The sequence below is a fragment of the Dermatophagoides farinae genome, chromosome 6, assembly GCF_024713945.1.
Source record: "Dermatophagoides farinae isolate YC_2012a chromosome 6, ASM2471394v1, whole genome shotgun sequence".
NCBI lineage: Eukaryota > Metazoa > Arthropoda > Arachnida > Sarcoptiformes > Pyroglyphidae > Dermatophagoides > Dermatophagoides farinae.
Genome location: NC_134682.1, coordinates 1,847,570 through 1,873,438, shown reverse-complemented (window position 1 = coordinate 1,873,438; position 25,869 = coordinate 1,847,570). Strand labels below are relative to the sequence as shown.

The 25,869-nt window shown below is 29.2% G+C and overlaps 2 protein-coding genes across 4 annotated transcripts; one reads left to right on the top strand and one right to left on the bottom strand.

Moving 5' to 3' along the window:
- Positions 1 to 2,277: 2,277 nt before the first annotated feature.
- LOC124493490 (uncharacterized) lies at positions 2,278 to 22,322 on the top strand. 2 transcript variants are annotated; one of them, XM_075732380.1, is made up of 10 exons: positions 2,278 to 2,943; positions 3,006 to 3,569; positions 11,344 to 12,294; positions 12,368 to 12,786; positions 16,469 to 17,249; positions 17,318 to 17,466; positions 17,542 to 17,712; positions 17,783 to 17,931; positions 20,748 to 20,896; positions 21,068 to 22,322. In XM_075732380.1, the coding sequence occupies exons 3-10, from the start codon at positions 11,808 to 11,810 to the stop codon at positions 21,217 to 21,219; spliced, it is 2,457 nt and encodes an 818-aa protein (XP_075588495.1). In that variant the 5' UTR covers positions 2,278 to 2,943; positions 3,006 to 3,569; positions 11,344 to 11,807; the 3' UTR covers positions 21,220 to 22,322. The 2 variants fall into 2 exon arrangements, with proteins under 2 accessions (XP_075588495.1, XP_075588494.1); XM_075732379.1 differs by having other exon boundaries at positions 2,278 to 3,569.
- A 1,418-nt stretch (positions 22,323 to 23,740) lies between these two features.
- On the bottom strand, positions 23,741 to 25,869 carry LOC124493618 (uncharacterized). 2 transcript variants are annotated; one of them, XM_075731616.1, is made up of 6 exons: positions 25,786 to 25,869; positions 25,467 to 25,528; positions 25,328 to 25,371; positions 24,786 to 25,297; positions 24,697 to 24,720; positions 23,741 to 24,623 (listed from the first exon to the last, which is right to left on the bottom strand). In XM_075731616.1, exons 2-6 carry the CDS (start codon positions 25,473 to 25,475, stop codon positions 24,469 to 24,471), a joined length of 744 nt encoding a protein of 247 aa, XP_075587731.1. In that variant the 5' UTR covers positions 25,476 to 25,528; positions 25,786 to 25,869; the 3' UTR covers positions 23,741 to 24,468. The 2 variants fall into 2 exon arrangements, with proteins under 2 accessions (XP_075587731.1, XP_075587730.1); XM_075731615.1 differs by having other exon boundaries at positions 24,786 to 25,371.

The window sequence follows — 25,869 nt, the reverse complement described above, 5'->3', positions numbered from 1 at the left end:
TAATCAAATATTTTGATTGCCGTCGTCGTCGTCATTATCGTTGGTGGTGATTGTGGTGGTGGTGGTGGAAAAAAAACTTCATGATTATTATATTTGATGATGATAATTCTACCGGAGAAACTTTCCTGAAATCGATACATACACGCAATACAAACACACACACACACACACACACACACACCGATGAAAAGAGATGAAAAAAAAGCCAAATGTTTTCACTGAATTTCCAGGTGTATAAATGACCAAAGGAAAGAAAAAAGACTACAAGGAAAAAAAATCAAATCCAGTCTTGATTTGGTCCAAGGTAAACACACCCATTTCAGTGTGTGTGTGTGCGTGAATAAAAAGACATTAGAATCCAAATTCTGTTGTCGTTGTCGTTGTCATTGTCGATGTCAATATTGTGGACTTGTGATAATTCTTGATGTAAAATTCTTGTAATGTTTTTTTTTCTTATTTTTTTCTTCTTTATCATTAATTCTAAATGGATAGAGGAAAAAAAAGAATCGAAATTTGAAATTTGTTTCTTTCCGTTGTATGCGTTGGTGTGTGTGTTTGTGTGTGTTTTATGTTTGGATACAAAATGATGGATCATCCAAATAACAACAACAACAACAACAAAAAACATGACCAGAAAAAAAACAACAACAGCAACATATATGTATGTTTTTGAGGAAAAAGTAAAAAAAAAAAATCTTTAATGCTCAATGACAAAGACAAATTCAAGAATTCTTTGCCATTTGGTTCGTGAATGAATTGTGAAGGAGAACACACACACACTGCCAGTCCATATTCTAATGCTATGAAGAATTTGGAATTTGAAATGAACCTTTGAATTTTTTATTTTGTAAAGTAAAGTTTATCGCATTACATTAGTCTTTCGGTTGTTGTTGTTGTTGCTGCTGCTGATGTTTATAATCGCTAAAAAGTAATTGAATTTTTTTTGAATTTAAAATTAAATGAAAACTTCCGGTTATTTATAGAACCAAATCAAATCAAATTACACATGAAACATTTGTTTCCATTTATTATCCATCCATCCATTTTTTTTTTAAATTTTTGAAAATAAATTTTTTTCCTCTTTACGAACAAAGAAACTATATATATATTCCACTACAGATCATTATTATCACCATCATCATCGTTACATATTAATCATTGACTTGACAACGGACAACAACAACAACAACAACAAAAAAAACAATGATTTGAAACCGGAATAAACAACCAAAACAACAAAAAAAATAGAAAAAAATAGAAAACCTTGACAACCAGCGAATAATAATAATAATAATAAAAATGCCGGCAAAATGAACCAAACAACAACGGAGAAAATTAGGCCAGGAAACACCCACACACTCGAAACCAAGAGAAAAAAAAATTGAAAATAATTTACATTCTTGACATTGTATGAATCAATGATGATGAAAAACAAAATTGCAAATTGCATAAATTCCAAATGTGGCCGCAACAAAAAAAAAAACACAGAAAAAAAATTGACAGCTGCTTATTGTTTATAATAATATTTTAGCTCCTCCTCATTATTGATGTTTCCATAATAATAATGATGATGATAACAAACAATTTCATCAAACGAAAAAAAAATATCGTCCAATTTGCCCGAAAAAAAATGGATTTGGATCGATCCATTAAATTTTTTTTTTTCGTTCGTTATGTTTCGTTTCATCATTTAATAATAATAACAACTGTCAAGAATCTTTTTTTTTTTTTTTTTTTTTGGTGGAGGGTGTGTTTTATTCTCTCATCATTATATTATTATAAAATATGTCTGTCTGTCTGTCTGTCTGTCTGTAGTGGTTCCATACCAACTATTTGGATGGTAGTGGTCAGATTTCATGTTAATAGAATAATAATAAAAAAAACTGGTATAAATCCACACATATACACGAAATAAAAAAAAGGTAGTGGTTAATGAGGAGAGGGTAGTGTATATATTCGACCCAATTTGAGTCAAAATATATAATATACAAGCGAATATGATGATGTATACATGATGGTGTCCCGTTATTTTTCATTTTATATAATAATAATATAATCTGTATAGTTTGAATCCGGTTTTTGTTTTCTTTTTTTTCATCATTATTTTCATAAACATAACAACCAATGTAACTGTATAGATTCTGAGATGTGTGAGATGTGTGGATCCTTGTTGTTGGAGTAGCATCCAGAGGAAGCAAAAAAAAAAAAAAAAACATTGAACGAACCCAAAATGTATGTGTGTGTGTCTGTGTGTGTTTGTGTTTGTGTGTTTCGAATGTTCAAACAACAAAGATCTGACTTCGTTTTTTTTTCTGGCTTGGCTCAAATATCAATTGAATCTTGCGCCCTGTGTAATATTCATTATATGATTTTTTTTCTGGTTGTCTGTGTATTTGTGTATCCATGAGGTCTTGAAGACGACGACAACGACAACGACGACTGCAATAATATTTGCTGTTATTTGATTTTTTTGCTTTTTACGTTTCGTTTCATTTCATTTCGCAGTTGTTATTGTTTACCATCCCAGGCTTAATAATAATAATAATAATAATGATGATGATGATAATAAACCGAAAATCAAACGAAACTCTCGAATCAAAATAAAAACAATCATCTTCATTGTCAGAGCTATTATCAAACAATAATAAATATTATTATTATTATTATTATTGGCAACAACAAATCTAACCCGAAAATCAAGCAAAATTCAGCCATAAAATTATCAAAACATTGTCATCATCATCATCATCAACAACAACAACAAAATCATTATTATTGTGGTTCAAAGAAAAAAAAAAAACAAACAATTCATTTTATAGATCCTGAAAATAAAAAAAAATCAACTTTCCATTCAATAAAAAAAAAATAGAGATCAATTCGTTGGTTAATTCATCATAACCGGTATCCAGAAATTTTTTCCTTTGTTCAATATTCAAGATTCCGGTAAATTTTGACTTATTTCTTCACATACTTTATCATTTCACATTTGATAATTCTTTTCTTAGGAAACAAACAAACAAAAAAATGCCGACAAATGAAAAGAATTATCAATGATGATGATGATGATGGTGGTGAAAAAAAAAACATTGTGCGTGACCAGAATCGTTGAATGAATTCATCATTACCACTCTGTGTGTGTGTATATGTGAAAGTGTTGTTGTTTAAGGATTGTATAATTTATTTTTTTTTCAATTTACTTACATCCATCAAAGTTTTTCTTCGTTTTTGCCATTTTCCATTGATTAATGATCTCTTTTATTTTTTGTTTTCTATCTGGAAAAAAATATAAAGAAAAACATTTCATATCTGAAAAGAAACAATCAAAACAACAACAAAATTGTTCCACTCTCAAACACACACACACACACACACACACACACACATTATCAACACATTGATTAATAAATGAATAGGATGTCATCGTCATCATCATCATAATAAATGATCATATAATTCATTGATCCATTTTGAGGCCATTGATAACAAATCAAAATCGAAATCAAAAAAAAAAAAAAAAAAGAACAGACTTCAAAAAGTGAGAAAAAAAATCCTTGATAACAAAAAGAGAGGTAAGTGACCGTATTTTGCCTAGTCATTCATTATTCGGATATCTTTTTTTGAAATTCACTATAAACTCTTTTGGTCAGTTGTTTTGGTTAATGAAAACAAAAAAAAATCGATCATAGATTGATTGATTGAAAAAAAGAAGGTATTGATTATCTCATTACCATATAGAATAGATAGGTAGTAATTTTCGACCAATCTTAATCTCGATCTTGATTATCATCATCAGACAGATTTTTTTTCCACTTGAATTCTATTTTTATCATGATATTTGATCATCACGATGATGATGATGATGATGATGACTTGAAAGAATTTAAATTTTCTTTTGATTTTTCACACAAGCTAAGCTGTCAGATATATAGTTGAATTGAATTTCTTTCTCTTAATTTTTTACAACTGTTATTGATATCATGATGATGATCATGATGATGATGATGGCGTCGTAGCAATGATAATGATAATGACAGTTTTCAATTATCATCATCAATCGTTGATGATGATCATTGTAAATGTGAATGAAGAAGACTTTTGTCAATTGTATTGGTGTTTGTGTGTGTGCAACCCATGTTTTTTGGGTTTTTGTTTCACATTTCTCTTTCATTCAACCGATGAACTGTATACAGTAATTGACAGAATTGTTTTTCTTCCAAAGTTTGAAGGACGAGTTTTTTTTTATAAATAAATTTCTTAACAGCTTAACTTTACAAAGACGGGATTTTTTTTTATTACCATCAACTGATTCCAATTTATGATGCTGAAACCTGGATTGTTTATTTTCCCTAGATTAGCCAGCCCTTTTCATACTTGAAATCTAATAACTTTTGAATTTTTGAATTTAAATTTTTAAATCTTTATTTCTCTTAGAATTTTTACGAATTTTTTTCCATCTCTTTTCGTTTATTTTTATTCTATATTTTTAAAAAAATGTAATGAAAACAAATTCGAATGTCAGACAATCCAAGAATATGATACGAAATTTTCATCGGCCAAATAATTTATAGAGAATTTTTTTGTCACAAACATTTATTTTGTGCTTGACTTGAATTTTGGACTTTTTAAATTTTGGCGAGTTAGAAAATTACCTTTACATTGCACCATGAATTCTCAAGTTGCAAACGAAGAAAAAAAACTCATTCAACCGAAAATAAAGCAATGTGTGCGTGTGTGTGTGTGTGTGTGTGCGAGAGAGATAGAGAGAAGAAATTGGCAAAATGAAATACAATCTTATTGCCATCACACAATATGATCATAATTTTAAGTACGTTGAGAAGAAAAAAATTTCAAGCTTTATTTTTGAATGAAGAAAAACACACAAAAATAGAGCATCATTTTTATTGAAAATGGCATGTGATTTTTTCACCTATTTTCAACTTGTGAAATAGTTGAAAAAAAACAAATTTCCAGAATAATGTTACACGCACACACACATGATTGCCTATAGGGAATAATTTCCAGAAACATTCTGTTTCTGTTTCATCATAATAATTTCTATTGTTCCAGTAACAACAACAACAACATCTTTCAATGACTGGTAATCAATAATAATAATAATAATAATTTTGCTCGTTTTACAAAGTTTGAAATAAAGATGATGATGATGATGATGACGGAAAAAAAATTCTTACACACTAATGATTATTAGATTGAAGTAATCAACCAAGAAAAAAAAGAAAATCAAAAACATTTGTGTGTTTTTCAAGATTCTTAGAGTTTTTGGAATTTTTTTTCTGCTGCCGCCACCAACATCTCATCATCTGAATTGTGTGTGTGTGTGTGTGTGTTTATGAAGGAGGGCCATATGGGAAAAATTTTTTTTCTCATTTTCTAAACTATAGTGATCGGCCTTGATTGTATACCGTTGTGTTTAGTTTAGCAAAATGAATCGAATCGATTGATGATGATGATGATGATGATGAATAATGATTGAACCAATCGAACAATACGATGTTGAAAGTGATATGACGATGATGATTCCCAAGGAAGAATTTTTTCTCGTTTGTTTCCAATAATAAAAATAATGGCCATCATCATCATGTTGATGATGAGGTAATGGTATTGAAATTCTATTCTTTCTTTTTTCATAATAAAAACAAGTTGATGTGATTCTAGTTTTTTTTTATTTATATTCCTCTATACCTTTCCCATTATTTTTCCGGTTCCATGATCCAATTTAGTTTCATTGTTGTTGTTGTTGTCGCTGTTGCTAATTTCATTGCTAATGTGTTTTTCCCCATTATATCATTATCATTACACTTACCGCCAATTACAAACTGTCAATCTCCTTTTCCATTCAATTCTTTTTTTTTAAACGACTTTTTTGTATCGAATAACATTTGGTTTTCGTTTTTGATTCGCTGTTAATCATTTATCGATAGTTTTTCTGCACCATTACATTACATTTAACCATTTACTTTCATGAAACTAAACTAATGGCTATAGCCATCATCAACAATTTATATCGGCATCGGCAGTGTATTTCTTGTTTTTTTTTTGTCAAAATAAAATTTATCGACATTTTTTCTTCCATTTCAAATGGTCAGTCAGTTTGTCGGATTTTTTTTTCTCTTGTCCCGGATGTTCACTATATTTTTCTTTGTCAAAGTGATAATTGTTAAAGAAAATAAAAAAAAAGTTTGTTCATAAATCGATTCCTGCTTCGGGGTAAAATAAAATTGAATCGATTCTTTCGAATATTACCTATTTTTTTTTATTTGAAACGAAAATTCTTATCATTTTTGTTTAAAGTTATTTTATTCTGATTGAATTTTCAATGAAAGAGAGAGAGAAAAAAAATATTCTATTTATCTATAATGTTTCCATTGTGGTCACGAAACATTGAGAGAGAGAAAAAAAATGATTCCATTTTCAAAATTGAATTGATAATGGAATGGAAAAAAAACATGGACATTGAAAATATCGACATTATTGATATATTGAAAAAAAAGAATGAAAGATTCATACACAATGAACAACAACAGCAACAACAACAAAAATCCAAACATTATTTTTCACATAGAGAATCCCTTGTTGTTGTTGTTGTTGTTGTCATCGTTTGTTGTTGACTGCCCATATATCCTCATTCATCATTATCAAACAAACTAACATTTTTGCCCGTTTTTTTTCGATTCTTTTATAGATTTTGTTCTTTTTTTTTGATTGAGAAAAAAAAAGATTCTATGCTGTTGTTCTATGATTTTTTCTGATTCTGCTTCTTTTCTGCTTTAAACTTGAGAATTCTTGTTGAGACGCATTTTTTTCCCTATAAAACGGTAATATTAATGGTTGACTGCTACCGGAACGACCGATCCACTAACAACGGACCAAAATGGCAGGTATAAAATGAATGAAAAAAAATTGATTACCTTCTGCAAACAAACAAAAAAAAAATCTGGTCTCATACAATCCCAGTTGTTTATGATTGTTTGGGGAAAAAAAAAAAATCCGAATGAATTTGTGAACATGAAAAATAACCAACTGACATTATTATGATGATGATGATAGGGATCTACAATTTGAAAAAAAAAATTTTGTATTCATTTTTTAAACAGAGAAAAAAAAATTTCAATATCACAGCACACACTTAATGATAATGATGATGATGATGCAAATAATTTGTAGATGAGAAAAGAATTGTGTGTGTGTGTGTGTGTAGGTAGTTGATTGTTTGGTATTTTTTGTTATTTATTATGTATTTCATTTTAATGAAATAACATACACACATTCTAGACATTATTATGAATTGAAATAAATGGCCAGAATTTTTTTTTTTTTGCTTGTTTCCTAGTTGTAAAAAAAATGCCAAAGGTTTTTTTTTCCTAGTACACTACCATTGTCATGGTGTGTGTGTGTGGGCGAATATTTAGTTTGTTGCTTTTAGTTTTCTTTTTGGTCCTTGTTGTTGGATGGGGAACAGGAACAAAATGTATGGAATCATCGTCGTTTTTTTTCCGGATTTTTTTCTTTGAGCTTTTTTTTTATTAAAATGGTTTTTTTTTTCTTCGTACACAAAAGGTTAAGTATGTATGTGTGTGTGTGTGTGGGTGTGTGTTTGTCTTGTGTGGATTGGTTCGTGTTTTGTTCCTGAGAACTAAAAAGACCTTTAAGAATCAGAAACAAAAAACTGTTGGTAAATAAGAATAACTGAGTAAACTTGTGTTGGAAATGTTTTTGAAACAATTTGTTTTTCGATAATATTACCGAGGGACATGCACACACACACACACACACAAAACACAGACACACACACACACGTACCATGAACCAAATATAGATCAAATAAATTAGATTAGATTCGGATTCAGTGTTTTTTTTTCATCGTTGTTATTCTTGTTAGTTGGTTGTTTGGTTTTCATTGTCTATTTTTTGTTGTTGTTGTTCATTGTTGTTCTGTTTCAGTGGTGTGCTGTTTTCGGTCATTGTAACTGGTCTGTGTTTATTCATTCGATTCGGGGGATATGACATGTTTTTTTTCGTTCGTTCGTTAAGAATAATATTCTGTGTAAAAATAAAGTAGAGAAAAATCCAAACAATTAGAAATAAATAAGAATAATGATCATGATTCCGGTTGATTCTTATTGCATGTTTTTAAAACATTTTTTTTTATTCTGTTTATTTCATTTCATTTCATTTCCTCTTTTATTTCCATTTCGTATAGATTAATCTATAATTAGTTTTTTTTATTTTTTCCAATTAATTTGGTCGAATATTCTTCTTCTGGTTCATTCATTGCTAATGTGAATGTTAAAATGATGATCCTTATGCAAACACATCGTTGTTGTTGTTGTTGTTGTTGCACACACACACACACACACACACCATTTTTAATGACAAGTTGTTAATATACACTGTGAAAATGTGAATAATTAATGTCCAATGATGAAATGAATTTTTATTTTGAACCACCAAAAAAAAAAAAAAAAAAAAAATTCCTATAATGTACATTCTGTTTTTTTCGTCTTTCGATGAATTTTTCGATAATTTGATTCACGGGAAAAAAAGCCGATATTTTTTTTTTTTTGCTTCTCCTCCTCCTCCACCTCCTACTCATATGGTAGTTGGTTTTTTGTTTAATTAATTAATTAATAATTAGATCGATTGAAAAGAGCAAAGTTTTTTCTGTTGTTGTTGTTGTTGTTGTTCATAAATCGAAAATTAAGTCACAAATATTGGACATCCAGTTTTTTTTACATCTCATGAATATTCATGATTATTGACACCAATTCGATCAGAAAAATTTTAACGTGAAAGTGAAAAAAAAAAATTTCCATGGCCATTATTCGAACGATCGATTGTCGATTGTCGATGTTGATTGTAAAAGTATTGTTTTTTTTCGTTTATTTTTTTCGGATCAATTTTTTTTCTGTCTTAAATCTTGAAATTTGTCTCAAAATCGAGAAAAATTTCATAATTTCGATCTGTCAACTGTCATGACTTTTTTTTCTCCTGTTTGTTCGATCGTGAAAATTCAAAAAAAAAATTGAAAAATTTGTTCGTTCAAATTCAATTTATTTGTCTGGCCAAAAATCAACAACAACAACAAACAAACAAACAGCGAAAGATGTTTTGACAGCTATTTTGACATGATATGAATGTCATGTTGTTTGTTTGTTTGTACAAACACAATACTGTAGTTTGTGGAGATATAATACTTATACGAATTGGAAAAAAAACTAAACTTTTCAATGTTGTGATCATCATCATCTTTATGATCAAAGACGAGGGCATTTTTTGGGGCATTGTTTCCCATCAAAGAAACAAAAAAACAAAAACAATGAACCCATATAGCGATGAAATCGAAATTAAAAGTAAAGAGATGTGAAGAAAAAAAAAGTTTTTCAACCAACTATGAAACCATTATGAAATACAAAATAGAAATGTATGTTTTTTGTTTTTTTTTTGTCCATTGAACAAACACACACATTTTAACCTATGATTCATGGTGGAACTTTTTTTTTATTTTACAAAAAAAAAATTGAAAAAATTCTCAACCGTTCGTTTTTTTTTTTTTTTTTTTTGGTTTGGAACTAATATTTCAAACAACAGAATCAAAAATAAAAGTTTCAGCCAATCCAATATGTAAACATTGATTCATCACAGATAGGCAATAGCCATAGTGCTCATAAACATTTTTGTTGGTTCAAAACATTTTACTTCTATGCATCGATTCTAGAATTCGTTATCATCATACAAATTTTTTTTTTTTAATAAAATTCAAATTAAAAAATAGTTTAAACTACAGCTGAATTTTGATTTTTTTTTTTTTGGCACCACACATAATCATCACATCAATTGCTTTGACTTTTTCATTTTTTTTTTTGTTGTTGTTGAAAAAAATTTGATTTTGTGAATTGAAATTCACCAATTTGATTATTATTATTATTATTATTATTTTATGAATTTCAGAATCTCTGATCTGTTGTAAATAGTTGGAATCGTTCTCATTTTGCATTGAAAATTGAATATGTGTGCAAAATCAAATTTAATTTGATTCAACAACCAAAAAAAAAAGAAAAAAAATTGATTGTGATTCAAAAATTTACATATCAATATATATAGACATAGACCAACAAAAATCAGTTCTAATGAAGTGATGAGCCTTTCATTTAAACAGATTGGAACAGATTTTTTTTTTGTCTCGCTCTCACATCTTTTTATCACAATCGTTGTTGATGATGATGATGATGATGATCACTAAACTTTTTGAAATCACATGTTCAAATAGGGAATAAAAATGTAATCCAAACTTTATCATCTCATGAGATCATTTCATAATAGTTGATGCTTTTTTCTTCTTCCAAAAACCTCAAAGAGAAGACGTGATTCTTTATTTTTATTCATGAAATTCTATCCAGCTGAGCTTTGTATTTGATTCACATTGAACTATAGGCATTGTGTGTATGTGTGTGTGTGTGTGTTTTTCCATAACTTTATATTGATGATTCATTCGAATTGTGGATCATTAATCGGTTATAATTTTCATTTATTGGTTCAAATGACAATAATGAGTTTCTTCGAAGAGAAAAAAAAAATCATTCACTCACGTCATCATTCTAAGACAATCTGGATCATATGAAAAAAAATGTATGTGTGTGTCTGTGTGTGAGAGAGAGAATATAATTGGAACAGAGAAGAATGTCTGTTGCCTGTGCTGGAACATTAATTATTATGATGAAATCAGTTATGAAATTTGTACATATCATATAACCAAGAATGTCAAAATAAAAAAAAACAAAGATAGAGATTGAGAGAAATATGTCAAAACTTTGGCAATAAATTGAATGTTGGTGATGAAAACAAAAAAAAATTCATCATTAATATTATCACAATGAAACGGAAATTATTCTGGAATCCTGGTATTATCATCTACTAATATTTGATTGAATAGAAGCACAATTTGCAATTTAATCTTGGTTCCCATTACCCCTATACTGATACGACATGTAAAAGAAAAAAAAATGTCGAAATATCACCGATGAATCACTGAAGACAAAGCAATTCCTTACACACACACACACACAACGAATATTGTGTAATGTTTTTGTCATATTGTTATTAGGCAAGAATTTCATCAAAAATTGATTCTGACAGCCAAATATTTCTCTACTATTCTGATCAAATTCAGTGATGATAATATTATTTTCTTTTCATCAAATTGTCATTCGATTTACACACATGCATGCAAAGAAAATCTGATGAAATTAATTCATTTCAATAACAATAACAATGATATTATTATATTTGTCTGAATTTTAATTCAATTCTTTATCTATTTCTTAGAATTGCTGATTTGAATTTGAACAAGAGATATATTAAATTATAAACCAATTTCGGGTCTGGATTCGTTCATCAATAGTGATCAAAACGATAGTGATACAATTGAATCTGAAATTTTTATTCAAGAAATTATTGAACCAGAAAAAAACGTACAAAATTTTGCCAAAAAGATTCCCACAACTAAAACAACATTATTATCATCGTACAAGGATAAAGATTTGATTGAAAAAAAACGGTGTCCACATAGAATAAATCCAACAACAATATTATCATCATCATCACCATTACCATCCACATCATCACCATCCACATCATCACCATCCACATCATCATCATCATCTAGTAAAGCACAGCCAACTTCGGCAACGGCTTGTTTGTTGGCCGCATTTCGTGCCATTAGACGTAGCCAATATAATAGTGGTGGTAGTTGTAGCCGTTGTTTATCAACATTATCAACTATAGGTAGTATGTCGGCAGAAGTATCAAGTTTTTCTAAACGTGCAGCAGCTGAATTGTCACGTTGTTTTAATGGTCTTTCAGTATCATCATCATCGTCACCATCATCAACATCCACAGGAACATCGAATACATCATCATCAACAACATCCGTTAGTCGAACAACGGCTAAACAATCCTCAACAACATTGAAAGAACAACAGCAACAAAAACAACAACAAAATGCTGCCATTAATATTAATAATTCACAACAACGACAACAACAAATGGGAACAACACAAACATTGAATTCCGGTTCCGGATCATCATCATCAACATTATCATCGGCAACCGATAGTGGTGGATGTATTATAGAGCCTTCAAATTCATATGAACAGCAAAAAACAACATCATCATCATCATCATCATCAGCCACATTTGGTGCACGTTCAGCTATTGGTGGTGCTTTTCGTGTATTTAAAAATAATAGTGAAAAAATATTATTATCGCCATTGAAAAGTAAATGATTTTAGTTTGACTAATAAAAATTTATTCTGTAAATTTCACAATTTTTTTTTACTTTCTCATTTAGGCAGTAAATCTTCACAACAGTCGGCGGGTAATAATAATAGTAGTCAGGTATTCACCGATACTGCTATGATGACGTTATCTCAACAACAACAGCAACAGCAACAAACATTAATGACATCCGGTACATCGATGGCCATTAAATCAACGACGTCTACCGCATCATCATCATCGGCTAACATTCCTTCACAACATCAACAGCAAAGACGTCCATCACGTAATGGACCACCACCGAAAGCACCGCCAAAAACACAAAGAGCACGATTGAAAAATTACCTATTAAATCTACGAAAACCGGCCACATTATCGGAATTATTTTTAAATGTAGAATTTTTACGTAAACATTTTTTTCCAAAATATTATCATCATTTATCGTTATCATCCTCAAACAATTCGATAGCCGAATTTTGTCGTTTATCACAGGTACGTCTCTTTTTTTGGATAGAAAAGAAAAATCGAAATTATTTAATGCTCATGCAATTGTGGTTTTCACACAATGTGAAAAAAAGCCCAAACTTATTTTTGTGTGTTCAAAGTAGATTTTTTTTCCGAAATAGAAGTATTGTGTTATTCATGAAGTCGATTCCGATTTTGATAAATGAGCTACTCTTTCGATTCTTGTTAGATTCTATAGATATTCTTTGCCACACAATGGGATTGAAAAACATTATGCACCCACCAACAATGATGATGACGACGATAAAAAAAAGAAGTTTTTTTTAAAGAATTGATGTTTCTCGAATCTCTTCTTTTGTTGTTGATCCATTTTCTTTGGCAGATAATATTTATTATTCACATGTAATATCATCATCATCAAAGAATAATGATGAAACATAAAAAGAATTTCTAATGAATCTTTTGTTGGAACATCATCATCATCAATATAATTCCTCTATACAAATTGTGACCGAATGTAATATATAGTGTCAGTGTCCTTGAATGTTTGTTTGAAATCGGGGTTTAACCAAATCGAACAATTTACTATTGAAAATCATCAGCGTTGTTTTGTTTTGTTGTTGTTGTTGTTATATTTCAATGATCGGAATCAAACAAGAAACAAAACAAAAAATTTGATTAACATTAATATGATCCATGTTTTCTATTCGTTGACATTTTATAGAATATCCGTTCTGGTTTTTATCACGTAGTCTTTCAGTCAGTCGGCAGATAATTCAATAGTCTTTTTTTTTAGTTTTTTTTTCTGTATTACATACATTATTAGATTGATTTATGATTGATTTCATTGATGGTTTAGAATCGATTATCGATTATTGAATTTGGAGATGCACGACATTTGATATTGATGTTTGTTGCGTTTTTATTTTTTGTTTTTCTATTTCTATTTTTTTTGCGACAAAATGAAATTCTGTTGCTGATACAGTTTTTTTTTTTGAAAAGCTTAATATATCACTTATATCATCGATGACACACATACACAGTCTTATAATCTTTCTTTTTTTTTTTTGATTTTTTTTACGTTGGATTTAATCACAAGAATGTGAATGCAATACCACGACAATATAACATTATATTAATTTCGGATAGATTCTTGAATTTTTTTTTTGACTACAGTCACTCGAACTGTTTCTGGGCAACTTGTATTAAAGCGAATTAGGTAGAGAAAAAAAATTCTGATTATTTCTGGAACAAAATAAAACAAAACAAAACAAAAAAAAATTTTTTTTTGCTCAGTTTTTTTGTTTGTTTATTTGTTTGGCTCAGTAGTCAATCTATGATAATCAAGTCATTTTGTTCCTGAACACACACACACACACACACACACATACAAACAAACACAAACAATGGCCAAACACAAGAAAAACAATAACAGAGATAAAAAAAATTCCATTGTTTCAAGCATCATCATTCTATAATATAGTTGTTATAGAATGACATTGAAAGAAATTCTTCAAGTTTAATGTGCCATTGTTGTTGTTGTTGTTGTTTTGTCTTGCAAGAATCGATTATATTCATTGCACGAATTTGTTTTTTATAACAATAACAACAAATTCGTGCAGCAACAGCAGCAACAACAACAACAAAAACAATGATGATGATGCATAACAATAATTGTTTTTCAATTTTATTTACCCTTATAGAATCTATCTAGAATATTCTATATAGAATTTATTGTTTTTCCATTTTTGATCGTATGTAAATTAGGTTTTCTCTTTTTTTTTCTCTAGTTCGTTTGCAACTATTTTTGTTGTTGTTGTTGTTTTCTCTATAGGTTTTTTATCTATCGATTTTTTTTTGTTTTGGTCATAATTTTATTCGATTTTGCTGAGCATACAATTTTTTGTTGTTGTTGTTGTTTTCAGTTGTGTAATTGGTTGAGATCTATTGAATAACATAAATATCTAGGCTACGAAATTCAATTGAATATAATGGTCATCATCATCATCATCATCCTCTAAGCAACATACTTTTATTGTCCAAGAAACAAAATAAAAACCCAATGAGAAAAATTCACACAACAACAACAACAAGTTGCCTGGACAATAGAAAATCAATAATAATTCGATTAATTGGAATTTAATTTCAAAAAAAAACAGTACGATAAAATGGTATAGAATTCCAAATTTGTTCAACGATGAATATTTCATTTGGATTATATCATTTTATATCTGCAACAAACAACTAATGACTGATTGATTGATGTTTTTATTACTGCAGAAAAAATGAACACTAGTCCACTAGTCTTCAGAAAAAAAAGTTGACTTTTTTTTGTATTTTCACAACATTATATAATCCATAAAGAAATGACAGCAAAATGACGATGATGGAAAAAAAACTCAACATTCTGATTGTCCATTCTGCTGCTGTATAGATTTTGTTGTTGTTTGTCATTTCATGCTGTTGATGTAATTCTGATCCATTGTTTTGTCCAATATATGAAATTAAATGGGGTAAAAAAAAATGAAAAGTTAAAGTTGATGCATCTTGTTGTTTGTCAACGCCTTCACAATTTTTTTTTTTGGCATACAAAAAACAAAAATACAGAACATGGGAATAATCATTTGGTCATTTGAGTTGTTGTTGATGTGTTTCGGTTATTAACAAAAAAAAAACACTGAGTGTTTTTTCTCCCAGTGTTATCTCGTGTGTTTTTCAAGTCATTCATTCACTTGGGAACTTGTGTTATGTGATTTCAATTTCATTTTTTTCTGGATCAGAATTTCTATTTTTTGTTGTTGTTTTGTTTTCTTGTTGTTGTTGTTGTTGTTTTTGCACAAAATGACAAAATGGTAACCGGAGACTAAAACACAGCAACAAACTTTGACAACAATAGAATCAGAAGATAGTTGACAACTGTGTTGATCTATTTTGATTTAAAAACATGTAGAAAACATTTGTAAAAAAAATATCGTATTCGCTTGTTTGCTTTGAAATATAAATAAATAAATAAATAACAAAATCAATCAGTGAAAAGAAAAACAAAATCATTGATAATCAAATCGATAATGAATTCATTCATTCAATATTGGAATATAACAAAAAGTTAGCAAAATGGGGAGGTATTTTATCATGTATTTTTTTTTGACTGTGAATCATTTTGCTCATCATCTGAAAAGATTTGATTTTCATCATCATCATCATCATCCTGAATTAATGATCATCATTATCAGATATAATATAATGGTAATGTTGTTGATTCTAATATATGAAATTTTACGATTGATGAAACACTTTTTTTTTCTCTCTTATTGATATTCTTTTCGTTTCACTGAATTATTATCATTTGTGTTTGCCTTTTTTATTTCAATCCATCATATTGACGTTTTTTTTTACTCTATTTTGATCATTATTTGTTTGTTGGTGCAGACAGTTTTTGTTTTCATTTTATTCTTGATTCGATTAATCATCTTCTTAATTCTAGATTTTTATTTCCTCTATCTTTCTATCTATCTATGATGATGATGATGATGATTATGGCATTAAATCTTAATTTTCAGTAAATATTTGCATTAGATTCTGGTTGGTTATTGCCTTTTTGGTGTGTCTTTTTGTTTGTTTTTGCAAATTCTTCAGGACCAAATTATAAATTGATTTCAATTTCTAATTTTTTTTTTTCGTTTTTAAATCTATTATATATTTGTTTTAGGTATGTAAAACCTGGTGTCACATCCTATATATGGATAGCCATTATTGGCAAGATTTAATATTTACCATTCATTATGGTGAATTAAGACAAATGGAAAAATCACAACAAGAACAGCTGAATAATAATAATAATGATGATGATGATGTGGAACAAAGTGCCAAATTATTTAAATGTCCAACAAATACGACCAATGGTTTTGCTGATGTTAATTCAATGACAAAAATGAATGATAATGGAAAAAAATCCACCACCATCAACAAATCGGATGCATTTTTATTATTGAATTATTCATCATTGATTAATGCTGATGATCAAAATGGTAATAATAATTCTCAATCAGAAATGGTGGATGCGAAATCCAATGATGATGATGATGATAATAATTCTATGATAATTACGAAAACAACAGTAGCAACAACAACAACAACAACAACGAAAATGATTAATCCTCAACGTAAACGGCTTTATTATTCAATAAAATTACGACAATTTCAAACAATTTGTCTACAAAATCCAAGTGATAATGATCTAGTCGAATTGGTTAATTTTTATAAAAATTTTCATCATCCAAATGAAGATAATAATAATAATCTAAATTTGAATCCATTGAATTCATCTTTATCTACATCATCATCATTATCATCATCATCATCGAATACAAATGAAAAACAATCGATAAATTTGAACCATATTATCATACGTAATGGTACCATTACCGATAATGGTCTGGAAATTTTATTGACAACATTTGCCAAAACATTAAATTCATTCGAATTGATTGGTTTGTAATCGATATTTTATAAAAAAAACCGTGTATCTTATTGATTTTTTTTATCTGATTGGTTTCAGGATGCAATGAGCTAAGCAATTCGGGTCTTTGGTCTGGTCTTGTACCGAATCTACGTCTATTAACAATACAGGATTGTATTAATATTTCGGATGATACGGTTACAATATTATGTCAATTATTGACATCATTACAAACATTTCAATTTCAGGTTTGAATTTTGTACAAATGTAATTTGTTTGAATTGATTTTTTTTTGATAAATTTTTTTTTCTATTTTGTTATAGGCTTATCATGTAACCGATATTGCAATGGCATATTTTAGTACATCATTAATGAGACAATCATTACGTGTATTAACATTACAACATTGTTGGGAGATAACTAATCAAGGTGTTGCTAATGTTGCCCATTCATTGCCAAATCTAACATCATTATCATTATCTGGTTGTTCTAAAGTATGTTTTTATTTGTTTTTGGTTTATTTATTCAAATTAATGATCGAGATAAATATATATATATTTCTAGGTAACCGATGATGCAATTGAAGTTGTTGCCGAACAATTACGAAATCTAACACAATTGGATCTTAGTTGGTGTCCAAGAATAAGTGATGCTGCATTGGAATTTATTGCCTGTGATCTAGCCGATACATTACAAACATTAGTATTGGATAGGTATGTTTGTTCGCCATCATGAAAATTTTTTTTGGGAATCATCATTACACACACACAAACAATGATTGATCGGTGTGTTTGATTCAAAAATCATTGGGCAAACAAAATGATCGAAGCACAAATTATTAATCATTTTTGGGTGTGGAACATGAATTCGGATGAATTCGATGGAATTTCTTTTATGGATGAATGAAACACGGTTTTCTTTTTTTTTTCTTTTGCCACCCAAACAATTAAATTTGTGTTTTTTTTTCTTTGTTGGAAAACTCTTGCATAATTCATATGTTGTTAAGATTTTTCCTTTACTTATGAGACAAAATTGATCCATTTGGAAAGAATTCTATTCAAGTGTTTAATAGATAGGGTGGTAGGATTTTTGTTTTCATTTCATTTTTGTTTCTCCAAAAAGTTTCTTCATCATATTAATCCTATTGAAACAAAAATGAAAAAAATAGCCTAAATGAATGAATGAATGAACTAATAATGTCTTGATATGAGAAAAATTTTCTTTTGCTAGTAGAAAATTCTTATTTCAATGATATATTAGATAATTCATAACTGTTTTGTTGTTCACTAGTGGAATCATATCATATATGCACTGAATATTTTCTTTTCGAAAGGATTATTTTATTTTTCCTAAAGGACATGTTTTTCGTTGATGATTGTGTTCGTGTGTGTGTGTATGTGTGTGTGTGAGTGTCTGTTAAGTCTGTCTTTATTATCATTATTTCATAAACTGTCCTGGTTTCAAAATCCAGGAACAAAAATTGTATTATGTCTGTGATGTTGATGCTCGATAATTTCCATTGGTTGATAATCAAAAATTTGATAATCGATAATTAATAAAATTAATCATTCATATCCCTTTTTTTTGATTTTTGTTCATCTGATATCATTGTTGTTGATGATGATGATGAAAAATTCAAACAAGTTAAAAGGGCCGGACAATTAATTCTAAAATACATAGACGAATTGGTCACTGTTAATTGTAGCTTTATGATGATGAAATATATAGCAGTATTTCTTTTCTTTTTTTTTTATTTTACTTGTTGCCCAAGTTTTCCATAATCCTGATTGAATTTCCTGTTTAATATCTAATGTGTAATCAATGAGATTAATTTTTTTGTTTTGTTTTGTCTTTGAAGTGAATAGAAAAGAGAAACCAGATTAAACGGCATGTCTTTTTTATCATCAAAGTTTTCATCACAAATTGAATTGGATTTTGGATGAATGAACTGAACTGAACTGAATGAATTAATTAATTTTATTTGATTTCCGATTTGCCTAAAGGCAATTTGTTTTTTTTTCGAGCTTTCGATTTTATCTCAAACGCGATTAAACCCTGTGTGTGTGAATGTTAAACCATGTGAACAATTTATAAGCCAGAGAATAAGTATATATCTAAACATCTTTGGTGACCTGATCCATTATTTCATATATATTGTGGATATTTAAAAAAAATTGGATCGGTCCATTATTTTTCACAAAGGGGCTAATGTTTTGATATTTATATGTATTTACATTAATCGTTTTGTGAAAATTTGTGAATAATTTTGATATGTTTTTGTTGTTGTTGTTGTTGTTATTGTTGCCGATGAATGAAATCAATTAACCTCGAATAGTGTTTAAATATTCATATATATAACATTATTATATAGCCGTAATCATTTTCTCGTGTTCGATTGACAACTTTGTCCGACTGTTTATTTTCCGTCATTCAATCCATGATAATGAGTGGATAGCAGCTTGGCTTGGCTTCATTTGTGGCCTGTATCAATTTGCATAAATAATTTTTTTTTTCATTTCTTCCGTTCATTTACGGTTTTTTTCCACATGCAAAGTTTTTTTTCCTATATTTCAACACTAAAAAAATGTAGAAAATCAATATTTTTTGACAATTGATTATGATAAATTGTATTATAATAATGATGCGATGATGATGACCAAACCCATCAAATATGATGTTTAGCCATCATGATCATCATGATCATCATTAGGGACAAATCGAAATTTTATGGACCAAACCGTAGACATGTGAATGTATTATATATCTATCATCAACCACATCATAACCATAATAATAATAATAATAAATTGATTCGAATCTAAAAAAAATTATTATTCATAAAAGTCTTCCACCGACAACAACAACAACAGAAAATCAGACCAACATAACAACCTTATTAGGTACCATCATCATCATCAAACAATTGTAACAAGGAAACAGGATGTTTACAATTGTGATGATAATGATGATCAATTCAACAACAAAAAAAAAATTCAATCCTTTCAATTCGGGATATCTTTTTTCGGTGTTTTTGTTGTTGTTGTTGTTGTTGTTGTTCCAATAATAAATAAATGACGAAAAAAAAGTGAAAAAACAGACAGTTTGTGATGATTTTTTTCCATCATTTATGAATTAATCAAAAAAAAAAGGATTGATTAGACCCAAACATAGACTTTGATGATTACTCGTGTTTACGATGATGATGATGATGATGATGATAATCACGGTGATTAGGCGGCGATAGCTTTATTTTTTGGTGATGTTTTTTTTTCTCCTCGACTATGACGTTGATGATGATGATGATGATAATCTTCCTGATTGCTTTTTTTAAAGATTTTTTTTTGTTCTCATTCAGTTCAGTTCAATGTGTTTTTTTTCTGTTGGTTGTTGTTGATTTTTTTTTTTTAGTAGTTGTTTTTATTTCCACTACCAAAATCACCACCAAACGAAACTAAATGACTAACGATTACGTGTGTACATTTCTTTTGTTTTATTTTTTATTTATTTTTTTTTTTGCTCCATTTATCAGATGTCTTCATGTAACCGATATTGGTCTCGGTTATCTAGCCACAATGGCCAATTTAACACATTTATCCGTTCGTTGGTGTCCACAGATTCGTGATTTTGGTCTACAAGCATTAACATCATTACGATCATTACGTACATTGTCTATTGCAGGTATTGTGTGGTTTGTTCAATGTTGATGATGATAATCATATCTTGAATCGAAATTTATTTCATCTATTTATAACCATTTTTTTTTCTTCCTTTCTATATATTTTTCTTTCTTTTTCTCTATGTTCCTTTCTGATGATGATGGAAAAAAATGAATAAATTGGAAACGAAAAGGTTGCTCACATGTGACCATAACGGGAATGTCATTCATAACACGTATGCGACAATTGGAAGAGATTGAATTGACAAATTGTCCAGCAGCAACAAAAGATTTATTGAAATATTTAGCCGAAAGCCTGCCGGAATCATGTACAATTATTACATAAACTAAATTATTTATTGAAAAAAAACAAACAAAATATTTTCAATCACCAATGATCATCTACCTCAAATCCCTTGTCATTTTTTTTTCTCCGTCTATCCAACTAACACCAACACCAACACCACCACCACCACTAATAACAACAACAACAACAACAAAATCACCACTTTCGTTGATATTTTTCGTTAATATTATAATTGTTATTATATTACTGTTAATCAAACTTCAAAAAAAAAAATAATTCAATCTGGACTGTGACAATTTCAATGAAAAAAAATTCCAAATTCCCTTATAGTCGAATATTATTTCCCATATATATGTAGATGATAATACATAATGATACTTTCAATTCTGGTTCATTCATTCATTCATTTATTCTTCTTTACCACACTACCACTCTATCATCAACCATCATAATTTCCGGCAACTATACTATTATTACCACTTATTATTATTATTAACATCATCAAGTCAATCAAATCGGCTATGTCTCTTTCTCTCTTCGTGAAAAAAAGCAGCTTATTATTATTGTATATATTTATTTATCAACAAATAAAAATTTTGTCTCCCCGTTGACAGCTTCATAGCTTATATTTTTTCATTGGTTTCCTATCCATTGCATTTATTTATATTTATTTATATTAATAATATCTACTTATATATTAAAAAACAATGATCTTTGATTTGTCATCACAAGTTTCCCACATTTAAAATTTTATTTGAAAACAAAATTCATTGAAAAAATATAGTTTTTATCATTAAAAGTGAGAAATTGAAATGAAAACAAAACAAAATAAAATAAAACACAACACACACACACACATCAAGAACTTCACATGAAACACACCCACCATTCAATACCCTTTTTCAATAATTATAAATCTGTTATAATCATTGCCCACTTGATTCGTTTTTATTATCATCATTCACTATAATTATTCCTTGTCGTACATCACACACTCACACACACACTTAATAACTTGTTGCATTCTCACAACAACAACAACAACAACAAAACAAATGTGGAGCGAACAAAGAAAAAAAATGAAAATTTTCATTTTGAAAATGAACATTAAATAATAATAATAAAAATTTAAGAAATTATCATCACTTGGATCTAAATTAATTTAATTAAAAAAGAAAAAATTTTCAATTTGAAATCACAGCTACAACAACAACAACAACAACAACACATCAATATCGATACAGGATGTGTTTTTTTTTATCTGAAAAAGGTCATCATCATCGATTTTAATAATCGAAACAAAAAATGTTCATTCAAGTTTTTTTTTACTGTTTGTATTTCAAAATTTTTCATTTTGATACACATATTTTTAATGGCAATGATGATGTGATTTTTTTTTTTAGTTTTCATTAATTGAATGTTAATATAATGGCAACGGGTCAACTATCTTGTTGTTGTTGTTATGGTTGTGGTTGTTGTATAGACGAAAAGATGGTCATTTAATGTTGGACAAAAAATTATTATTATTACCATTCCCATAAAAACACACAACACTTTCAATGTGAATGTGTGTGTGTGTGTTGTTCCAGGAACAAAAAAAATGGTTTTTGCCCATTTCGCTCCCTGTGTGTGTGCGTATGTATTACTGTTTCATATTTTTTTATTTTGTTTTGTTTTCAACCCAGCAACAGCAGTCACCATTATAATGAATTTGATTATAATCGAACTTTTTTTTTGTTTCTCCCTTCATTCTAATTAGGCTTTGATGATGATTTTTGTTGTTGTTGTTGTTGTTGTTGTTCCACTTGCAATGTTGTTCAACAACACTGGACTGTGTGTGTGTGTGTGTGTGTGTTTGTGTGTATGCAGTGGAAAAATTAAAAGTAATAAGTAAACATATGGGAAGTAGTTAAAATGAACCATCACTAATTAACCCTTTTTTTCCATATTTAAACATACAAAAAAAAAACAACAACAACTCATGTTTCACGAAGGGAGAAAAATGAAAGACCGGTAATTTTTTTAATGGTTGGAATTATAATTTTTAATATCCTGTTTCTCAATTCTTTATTGTATTTTTTTTTCTGAACAAATGAATTTTTTTTTTGCAAAACCAAAAACCAAAACCACCACTATCATCACCTAAAAAGTATATATATGCACATCATCATCATCACAGGTGTACACAAACAAAATCACATCATCCTTTTGAATGTTTTTTTTATGCAGAAAAAAAAATCATTACTGTGTGCGTGCGTGTGTGTGTTTTGTAACCACAAACAATGTTTGTTTATGTGGTAACATGAACAAATCATCGGACTAAAAAAAACAAACGAAGAAGAGCCATTTGAATAGTCAATAGTAAACAATAACGGAAACAAAATATACGGACGTCATTAGCTAATAACAATTAGACCAACCAAACAAAAACGACGACAACAACAACAAAAAATGCCATGTTTCCATTTTTTTTCTTCTCAACTATGAACCTTGTATTATCGATAATCATTTTTTTATATATTGGAAATACAATCAATAAATTAATCAATCAATCAATCAATGATATATTGTGATGAGGATGAAATAATTATTTAATAAACACAATTATGATAATGATAATAATAATAATAATAACAACAAATAATATCAATGGAATTGGAACAATAATTATATAATATATATGAAAATGAAATAATAAACACAAGAAAAAGAAATCAAGTGAAAGGGGTGAAGAAAAAAAAATGAAGACGAAAAAAAAAGTTGATTAGGAAGAAAAAAAAACGGAAATGGATGGATGTTGTTATTTGAATGATGTTGATGTTGATGATATTTAGCGATGCGTAATAGTCATTTTTTTTCGTCTGGTTTTGTTTTGTTTTTTGTTTTTTGTTTTTTGTTGTTGTTGAAAACACATATTTCGGTTGGTTTTTTTTTCTTTTGTTTGACACACATACCACGTTTAGTCGTTTAGTGTTGATATAAAACAGAATGAATGAATGAATGAATGAAAAAAAAATTTGTAGAAAAAAAAATTCATTCTCCAAACGCGCATCAATATGATCGACATTTTGATGAAATATTTTGGTTCGTGTGTCTGTGTATGTTTGGTATGCGTGAATTGAGATGTTTGGTTTGATTTTTGAGATATATAAAGTTTGTTTTGTCAATCTTTGGATTAAAATTCAGCGAACATTTTGCTTTCCATTCTGGTTTTACCATAAAAAAATGATTACCGATATTTTTTGTTTGGTTTTGTTTTTGTTTTGTTTATCGTGATGTCAGTTTGTTTTAATAGCCACCACCGTAGCCGCCACCAGCCATCGACGTGGCACCTTTGTATGGTTTTGGGTAACCACCTTTGCCGCCGCCGCCACCACCACCACCATATCCACCACCGCCGCCGCCACCACCACCATATCCGCCGCCGCCGCCACCACCGTAACCTGTTTGAAGAGAGATTATTGTTTAATTTTAAATTTTAATTTAAAAAAAAAAATCATTTTGCAAAAAACTTACCGCCTCCACCACCACCTCCGTAACCTGTTTGAAAATAGATTATTTTTCAATTTCAAATTTTAAAAAAGATTATTTTGTAAAAAACTTACCACCACCACCACCACCGCCGCCATAAGAGCCACCTCCTCCACCGCCTCCATAACTATCGCCATATCCGGTTCCTTTGTGCACCAAAGTGAGTACTTCTTCATGTACTGGTTTGATGGTTTGAACAACTTTACGGTATGGTTTAATGACTTCTCTGACTTCTTGGACAATTGGTTTAGTAACTTCATGTACCAATTTATGTGGCTCATCATATGAATACGATTTCTGGTATGATCCACTCATTCCGTAATGTTGTTGTTTCACATATACAGGTGATGATTGTGATTGAAAGTTTATGTAAACAGGTAGAGCACCACCAGGAACATCGATATATGTGGGCGCAGCATAACTTTTTTTGCTTGGCACTGGAAGAACATCTACTTTATGATTGGAATAGATAGCAGCTTCGATGGATCCATAACCTCCACCACCGCCGCCGCCACCATAACCACCACCGCCGCCGCCACCATAACCACCACCACCGCCGCCACCATATCCACCACCACCGCCACCACCATATCCACCACCACCGCCACCGCCACCATAACTAGCACCACACAGCACAACGGCTGTGGACAAAATGAAAAACTGTATTGATAGGAAAAAAAAGATTTAAATCACTATTAAGAATCTCGAGGTCAATGGTAAATGTTTTTTTTTAATGTTGATATATGACCACTAACCTTGAGCATTATGATTATTTACGAATAAATATTCGAATGGTGACCACGACAAATCACCAAATCTAAATGAATTATGTTGTTGACACGGATTTGAATAGTTGAGAAATAGAATAGAATAACAAAATACACGATTAGTAAGTTTTTGACAAAAAAAAAAAAAAAATCAAAGATGAAAATCTCAGAAAAAAAATCTACATGAACAGAACATGAAACACTGATTTCTGATCATTGATTTTTACTGATGATGATGATGATAACGATGATAGACACTTCAAGATGAACCAAAAAAAAAAAAAAAAAATAACAAACTTTACACTACCTTTTTTATGTATTTATTGAATGAAAACTATTTATACAACGATGGCTATGATGATTTGATGGTTTGATTCAATCTGGATCGTAG

What these genes read in the sequence shown, in the direction of transcription:
- LOC124493490 (XM_075732380.1), top strand. Translation starts at nt 11,808, where the DNA reads ATGTCGGCAGAAGTATCAAGTTTTTCTAAACGTGCAGCAGCTGAATTG. An exon ending in ATTATTATCGCCATTGAAAA is followed by an intron (nt 12,295 to 12,367) that starts GTAAATGATTTT and finishes TTTCTCATTTAG; the next exon opens with GCAGTAAATCTTCACAACAG. An exon ending in TACAAACATTTCAATTTCAG is followed by an intron (nt 17,467 to 17,541) that starts GTTTGAATTTTG and finishes ATTTTGTTATAG; the next exon opens with GCTTATCATGTAACCGATAT.
- LOC124493618 (XM_075731615.1), bottom strand. An exon ending in CGGCGGTGGTGGTGGTGGTG is followed by an intron (nt 24,721 to 24,785) that starts GTAAGTTTTTTA and finishes ATTTTCAAACAG; the next exon opens with GTTACGGAGGTGGTGGTGGA. An exon ending in CGGAGGTGGTGGTGGAGGCG is followed by an intron (nt 24,624 to 24,696) that starts GTAAGTTTTTTG and finishes CTCTTCAAACAG; the next exon opens with GTTACGGTGGTGGCGGCGGC.